We start from the raw sequence: 8,256 nt of genomic DNA, 5'->3' as shown, positions 1-8,256 counted from the left end.
GCCACAGACTAGCCCAGAGTACTCTAATTATAAAAACATTTAATATCTAAAACACGTGAACTGATTTTTAATGTAAAATGCACCTGACAGCATCATTTGTAATACTTTACTAAAAGTTACTGTTGTTTAAAAAGAGCTACTACAATACTGTGACATGTTTTACTGATCCATGAAACTAATGTATTCCACACATTCACTTTATTCTCATTTGCAAATATGAGGGGGGGGAAAGACCATGCTTTAAAGCTTCTGAGACAGAGTTAAATTCTGCAGAATTTGCCAAGATGTTCTGCAGATTTTTGCTGGTGTTGCATATGAACTGTTGAAGCAAAAAAATTTCAACAGTTTAGTGGAAAATCAATTATAAATTATATGAGGTACCTCTACAGTTTTCCACAGAAATGGGATCTTATCCATTCATTTTCTGTAAAACAAAATGGCATCGTTCCCTAAAAGTTTTTTCAATTTTTTTCCCTCAATTTTTTCACTGGACTCAATCATATCCTTGTTTCATTGGGTTTGGGACACCCTTTTATGAGACACTTTTATTTGTTTTTCATGTGATGAAGTATTTTCCCCAATTTATTTCAGTGGTAATGCCGTAAGTAAGGTCCATTCAATCATTTTACTCTGGTCTTTTTGAGACTGGGTTAACCTCTACAGTGAATATCACATGGAGATTCTTCATGTCTGGAGAGCTCAACTTATTTGAATATTCATTCACAAAGGAAAACAAATCAGAATCCATTCAGTTTCTTTATCACAGTGAATGCCAGAATACCTGCAATGGAAGCCAGTGCCTTCAAAACAAGCAAATGATAACTTATTCTTATTTGGAATGTACCACTAAAAGAGGACCCAAGTCACCAAAGAGACAAGAAAAATAGCACTAACACAAATTATTCTGATGCTCCTTCTCTGCCAGAAAAGAATGCATCAAACCAAGTAATCTGGGCATCAGGTAGATATAAATATTCACCTTTTAATTAATGTTGACTTACTTTTAAGTGAAGCCTTCTGAAATTCAATATAAAATAAGATGCAATTATACATTCAAGGCTCGTACAGAGGGGACTAATGATCCACAAATGGAATACTCTGGTTCCTCCAGTCTATAATTACTTGTGCTTATCTTCATGGAGCCAATCCTGGAGTCATTACTCAGGCAACATTCCATTTGACTTCAATGAGAGTTTTGCCTCACAAAGGACTGTAGTACTCCTGCCAGGAAAAGAAAAATAATCACCCACCAAAACTCATGAGCCCAATAAACTTCCAGAAGACCTTATGCAAGAATGCTACCCAATCACAGGATCAAGTTTCCAAAGAGTATTGTCTGCTAAAATATATATATTTAGATTTTGGTCATACAAATTTCATACATACAAAAAGATGACCACAAAAAGCTCTAGGTACAGTTAACATACACCAACATAGGACAACTTAAAAAAAAACAAAACAAAGCAGAAGTATTACTTCCTCACACGCTACCAGACAAAAGTTGGAGCCCAATTCAGCAAAGGGCTTAAGTAAATATTTAACTTTAAGGACACACTTACATGCTTTGCTGAATTGGGACCATTATCAGTCATGTGACCAACACAGCTTAAAACCATCCGCAGACAAATTCCCTTCAATTCCCTCCACCCCCGCACCAATGCCCACTCAAATAGATGGGCTATACAGAAGGTCAACAAATTGACACATTGGCTCCTAAAGGCTACCTAACAAACTATAGCTCAAGGTACACTTGTATCCTGTGCCATTGGCATGAAAGAATTGGCAAAGAACCTCCTCTTTCACAGTAGCAGATGCAAAAGTTTCCCTCAAGAACTGTCTGCCTTCACTCATTCTCAGATGCTAGCACCAACTGATGCAAGGAATTCTCAATATACTTTGCAGAAAAGATTGACCAGATCCAGAAGGAGTTCTCCAGATCCTAGGAAAATAAGACTTCACACAAGGCAATGGATGCGACAGTCTCTTCACAGAATGTGGCCTCGTCATACAACTGGAAGTCCTTGAAGCACGGAAGGCAGTATGAGAGCCTCCACACTCAACTCATACCCATGCATTCACAATACCAAACAACTTGGGTTGTATATGACTCTGAGGATTCATTCACTGCACTTGTTCCCTGCCAATACAAGATCCTAGTCAAGATTCTGGCCTTAAGCTTCAAAGCTGTCAGTGGCTTGGACACTGGCACTCTGCGTCTGCCTCTCTCCAGCAATGCTCCAAGACTCCTGTCTTCATCCAGGGCTATGTAGTCGATTGTACCCAGGGGAAAGCTTCCACAGGCTGGGAGCTGGGAAATCCCAGAAGCAGACACAAAAGCTGTGGAAAGCCTGTTCCAGAAAACAGGTTAACAATGCATCTTACCGCCTCAGAATAAAAGAGAAAACAATGCTTTTGATGTAGACTTCTCACAATAACCCACAAGACTGCCCAGGAAAACATTTCCCTCATGATAAGAAATAACCGCAACATTAAAGCCCTTCAACAGAAACTTCCTTATACAGCCCAATCACTTATTACAGCGGGAGGAGGCTATGGGTATGTCTACACTACGGAATAAGGTCGAATTTATAGAAGTCGGTTTTTAAGAAATCGGTTTTATATATTCGAGTGTGTGTGTCCTCACAGAAAATGCTCTAAGGGCATTAAGTGCATTAACTCGGCAGAGTGCTTCCACAGTACCGAGGCTAGAGTTGACTTCCGGAGCATTGCACTGTGGGTAGCTATCCCACAGTTCCCGCAGTCTCTGCTGCCCATTGGAATTCTGGGTTGAGATCCCAATGCCTGATGGGGCTAAAACATTGTCGCGGGTGGTTCTGGGTACATATCGTCAGGCCCCCGTTCCCTCCCTCCCTCCGTGAAAACAAGGGCAGACAATCGTTTCACGCCTTTTTTCCTGAGTTACCTGTGCAGACGCCATACCATGGCAAGCATGGAGCCCGCTCAGGTAACCGTCACCCTATGTCTCCTGGGTGCTGGCAGACGCGGTACGGCTTTGCTACACAGTAGCAGCAACCCATTGCCTTCTGGCAGCAGACGGTGCAGTAAGACTGTTAGTCGTCCTCGTCATGTCCGAGGTACTCCTGGCCACGTTGGCTGGGAGCGCCTGGGCAGACATGGGCGCAGGGACTAAATTTGGAGTGACTTGACCAGGTCATTCTCTTTAGTCCTGCAGTCAGTCCTATTGAACCATCTTATGGTGAGCAGGCAGGCGATACGGATTGCTAGCAGTCATATTGTACCATCTTCTGCCGAGCAGCCATGAGATGTGGATGGCATGCAGTCCTTCTGCACCGTCTGCTGCCAGCCAAAGATGTAAAAGATAGATGGAGTGGATCAAAACAAGAAATAGACCAGATTTGTTTTGTACTCATTTGCTTCCCCCCCACCCCTGTCTAGGGGACTCATTCCTCTAGGTCACACTGCAGTCACTCACAGAGAAGGTGCAGCGAGGTAAATCTAGCCATGTATCAATCAGAGGCCAGGCTAACCTCCTTGTTCCAATAAGAACAATAACTTAGGTGCACCATTTCTTATTGGAACCCTCCGTGAAGTCCTGCCTGAAATACTCCTTGATGTAAAGACACCCCCTTTGTTGATTTTAGCTCCCTGAAGCCAACCCTGTAAGCCGTGTCGTCAGTCGCCCCTCCCTCCATCAGAGCAACGGCAGACAATCGTTCCACGCCTTTTTTCTCTGCGGACGCCATACCAAGGCAAGCATGGAGGCCGCTCAGCTCACTTTGGCAGTTAGGAGCACGTTAAACACCACACGCATTATCCAGCAGTATATGCAGCACCGGAGCCTGGCAAAGCGATACCGGGCGAGGAGGCGACGTCAGCGCGGTCACGTGAGTGATCAGGACATGGACACAGATTTCTCTGAAAGCATGGGCCCTGCCAATGCATGCATCATGGTGCTAATGGGGCAGGTTCATGCTGTGGAACGCCGATTATGGGCTCAGGAAACAAGCACAGACTGGTGGGACCACATAGTGTTGCAGGTCTGGGATGATTCCCAGTGGCTGCAAAACTTTCGCTTGCGTAAGGGCACTGTCATGGAACTTTGTGACTTGCTTTCCCCTGCCCTGAAGCGCATGAATACCAATATGAGAGCAGCCCTCACAGTTGAGAAGCGAGTGGCGATAGCCCTGTGGAAGCTTGCAACGCCAGACAGCTACCGGTCAGTTGGGAATCAATTTGGAGTGGGCAAATCTACTGTGGGGGCTGCTGTGATGCAAGTAGCCCACGCAATCAAAGATCTGCTGATATCAAGGGTAGTGACCCTGGGAAATGTGCAGGTCATAGAGGATGGCTTTGCTGCAATGGGATTCCCTAACTGTGGTGGGGCCATAGACGGAACCCATATCCCTATCTTGGCACCGGAGCACCAAGCCACCGAGTACATAAACCGCAAGGGGTACTTTTCGATAGTGCTGCAAGCTCTGGTGGATCACAAAGGACGTTTCACCAACATCAACGTGGGATGGCCGGGAAAGGTACATGACGCTCGCATCTTCAGGAACTCTGGTCTGTTTCAAAAGCTGCAGGAAGGGACTTTATTCCCAGACCAGAAAATAACTGTTGGGGATGTTGAAATGCCTATATGTATCCTTAGGGACCCAGCCTACCCCTTAATGCCATGGCTTATGAAGCCGTACACAGGCAGCCTGGACAGTAGTCAGGAGCTGTTCAACTACAGGCTGAGCAAGTGCAGAATGGTGGTAGAATGTGCATTTGGACGTTTAAAGGCGCGCTGGCGCAGTTTACTGACTCGCTTAGACCTCAGCGAAACCAATATTCCCACTGTTATTACTGCTTGCTGAGTGCTCCACAATATCTGTGAGAGTAAGGGGGAGACGTTTATGGCGGGGTGGGAGGTTGAGGCAAATCGCCTGGCTGCTGGTTACGCGCAGCCAGACACCAGGGCGGTTAGAAGAGCACAGGAGGGCGCGGTACGCATCAGAGAAGCTTTGAAAACCAGTTTCATGACTGGCCAGGCTACGGTGTGAAAGTTCTGTTTGTTTCTCCTTGATGAAACCCCCCGCCCCTTGGTTCACTCTACTTCCCTGTAAGCTAACCACCCGCCCCTCCTCCCGTCAATCACCACTTGCAGAGGCAATAAAGTCATTGTTGCTTCACATTCATGCATTCTTTATTCATTCATCACACAAATAGGGAGATGACTACCAAGGTAGCCCAGGAGGGGTGGTGGAGGAGGGAAGGAAAATGCCACATAGCACTTTAAGCACAGCACTTTAAAAATTTACAACTTTAAAATTTATTGAATGACAGCCTTCTTGTTTTTGGGCAATCCTCTGTGGTGGGGTGGCTGGTTGGCCGGAGGCCCCCCCACCGCGTTCTTGGGCATCTGGGTGTGGAGGCTATGGAACTTGGGAAGGAGGGCGGTTGGTTACTCAGGGGCTGCAGTGGCAGTCTGTGCTCCAGCTGCCTTTGCTGCAGCTCAATCATACACTGGAGCATACTGGTTTGGTCCGCCAGCAGCCTCAGCATTGAATCCTGTCTCCTCTCATCATGCTGCCGCCACATTTGAGCTTCAGCCCTCTCTTCAGCCCGCCACCTCTCCTCCCGGTCATTTTGTGCTTTCCTGCACTCTGACATTATTTGCCTCCACGCATTCGTCTGTGCTCTGTCAGTGTGGGAGGACAGCATGAGCTTGGAGAACATTTCATCGCGAGTGCGGTTTTTTTTCTTTCTAAGCTTCACTAGCCTCTGGGAAGGAGAAGATCCTGTGATCATTGAAACACATGCAGCTGGTGGAGAAAAAAAAAAGGGACAGCGGTATTTAAAAAGACACATTTTATAAAACAGTGGCTACACTCTTTCAGGGTAATCCTTGCTGTTAACATTACATACATAGCACATGTGCTTTCGTTACAAGGTCGCATTTTGCCTCCCCCCTCCGCGTGGCTAACCCCTCAACCCTCCCCCCTCCCTGTGGCTAACAGCAGGGAACATTTCTGTTTAACCACAGGCAAACAGCCCAGCAGGAATGGGCTCCTCTGAGTGTCCCCTGAAGAAAAGCACTCTATTTCAACCAGGTGACCATGAATTATATCTCACTCTCCTGAGGATAACACAGAGAGATAAAGAACGGATGTTGTTTGAATGCCAGCAAACATACACTGCAATGCTTTGTTCTACAGTGATTCCCGAGTATGTGTTACTGGCCTGGAGTGGTAAAAAGTGTCCTACCATTGAGGACACAATAAGGCTGCCCTCCCCAGAAACCTTTTGCAAAGGCTTTAGGAGTACATCTAGGACAACCGCGAATGCCAGGGCAAAGTAATCCTTTCACATGCTTGCTTTTAAACCATGTATAGTATTTTAAAAGGTACACTCACCAGAGGTCCCTTCTCCGCCTGCTGGGTCCAGGAGGCAGCCTTGGGTGGGTTCGGGGGGTACTGGCTCCAGGTCCAGGGTGAGAAACAGTTCCTGGCTGTCGGGAAAACCGGTTTCTCCGCTTGCTTGCTGTGAGCTATCTACAACCTCCTCCTCATCATCATCTTCTTCGTCCCCAAAACCTGCTTCCGTATTGCCTCCATCTCCATTGAAGGAGTCAAACAACATGGCTGGGGTAGTGGTGGCTGAACCCCCTAAAATGGCATGCAGCTCATCATAGAAGCGGCATGTTTGGGGCTCTGACCCGGAGCGGCCGTTCGCCTCTCTGGTTTTCTGGTAGGCTTGCCTCAGCTCCTTCAGTTTCACGCGGCACTGCTTCGGGTCCCTGTTATGGCCTCTGTCCTTCATGCCCTGGGAGATTTTGACAAAGGTTTTGGCATTTCGAAAACTGGAACGGAGTTCTGATAGCATGGATTCCTCTCCCCAAACAGCGATCAGATCCCGTACCTCCCGTTCGGTCCATGCTGGAGCTCTTTTGCGATTCTGGGACTCCATCATGGTCACCTGTGCTGATGAGCTCTGCATGGTCACCTGCAGCTTGCCACGCTGGCCAAACAGGAAATGAGATTTAAAAGTTCGCGGTTCTTTTCCTGTCTACCTGGCCAGTGCATCTGAGTTGAGAATGCTGTCCAGAGCGGTCACAATGGAGCACTCTGGGATAGCTCCCGGAGGCCAATACCATCGAATTGTGTCCACAGTACCCCAAATTCGAGCCGGCAAGGTCGATTTAAGCGCTAATCCACTTGTCAGGGGTGGAGTAAGGAAATCGATTTTAAGAGCCCTTTAAGTCGAAATAAAGGGCTTCATCATGTGGACGGGTGCAGGTTTACATCGATTTAACGCTGCTAAATTCGACCTAAAGTCCTAGTGTAGACCAGGGCTATGTATGTGTTAAGAGTACAATACTTATGACTGATTGTCACTTATTGTAATTTTGTTGGCACCCAGAAAGCACGGGTGATGAATATAGTAGAAATAGGTAGAACAAATAGATTATGCAGACTGGGTCACAGTAAAGTAACTCCTGAAATTAAGAGCAGCAGCAAACGGATTTGCCCTTATCTTGCTGAGGAAAAAGCAGAGAAAGAACAATAACAGCCCTTCCATTACGTGGAGGGAGGATTGAAGCAGAACTGTGCTTTGAATTGTATTAATCAGGGAAGAGGGGAAAGAGAGCGTTGGCATTGCATGTCTTTTATTTCAAATCCAGAATGCAAATTTAAATGCAAAACAAAGCAAGGCAAATGAAACCAACCTACTTTTTGCCTGGCTCCATCCAATTGATCTGTTCTCTCCCCCACCCCTAAATTGGTCCAGATTCCCTTGAAATTTGGCCTATGTTCAGCCAATAGTCCTGAAACTCAGCTTAATCTAAATGTTATATGGATTTTATTATAAAAATGTCTTAACCATTCTAATTCCAGATTTTAAGTTTGTTCATTTCAAAGCATTAGGAGGGTTCTCTAAGATTCTGTTGTGTTCATGAGTTTGTTACTTTTTCATACTGGGATGAAAATTAATAGATACATTTACAAAATAAGATTATAAACAGGTCCCAGTTGACGTATGTACACAGCACGCTGCACGTGTAGCTATAGCTGTAGGAAGAGTTATAGCATAACCTCTCTGTGGCCTCAATTCATCAAGGCATTCTGGTATAAGCTTGACTTTAAGCACAGGAGCAATCCCATTGGCTTCCACTGACTTCAGTAGGACTACTCAATCATGTATTTAAAGTTAAGCATTTTGCTGAAAAGTGGATTCAAAGCTCAAACGCTTCATTATATTATTTTCATAAAAATCTTTGAAATTCTGTTA

General features: G+C 45.7%; 1 protein-coding gene across 1 annotated transcript; it reads right to left on the bottom strand.

Annotated features, from left to right (window-relative positions):
* Positions 1-260: 260 nt before the first annotated feature.
* LOC142071210 (uncharacterized) lies at positions 261-7,268 on the bottom strand. The gene is made up of 3 exons (XM_075125921.1): positions 6,381-7,268; positions 5,490-5,789; positions 261-319 (listed from the first exon to the last, which is right to left on the bottom strand). Exons 1-3 carry the CDS (start codon positions 6,961-6,963, stop codon positions 261-263), a joined length of 942 nt encoding a protein of 313 aa, XP_074982022.1. The 5' UTR covers positions 6,964-7,268.
* Positions 7,269-8,256: the final 988 nt, after the last annotated feature.

This window comes from Caretta caretta, chromosome 1, assembly GCF_965140235.1.
Source record: "Caretta caretta isolate rCarCar2 chromosome 1, rCarCar1.hap1, whole genome shotgun sequence".
Lineage (NCBI taxonomy): Eukaryota > Metazoa > Chordata > Testudines > Cheloniidae > Caretta > Caretta caretta.
Note: the sequence above shows the minus strand (reverse complement) of the source record. Positions and strands in the feature narration are given on the sequence as shown.

Coding starts and splice junctions, on each gene's coding strand:
- LOC142071210 (XM_075125921.1), bottom strand. CDS start 6,963: ATGCAGAGCTCATCAGCACAGGTGACCATGATGGAGTCCCAGAATCGC. Junction 5,790..6,380: donor AGGCGGAGAAGGGACCTCTG/GTGAGTGTACCT, acceptor TTTCTCCACCAG/CTGCATGTGTTTCAATGATC. Junction 320..5,489: donor CCAAACCAGTATGCTCCAGT/GTATGATTGAGC, acceptor TTGCTTCAACAG/TTCATATGCAACACCAGCAA.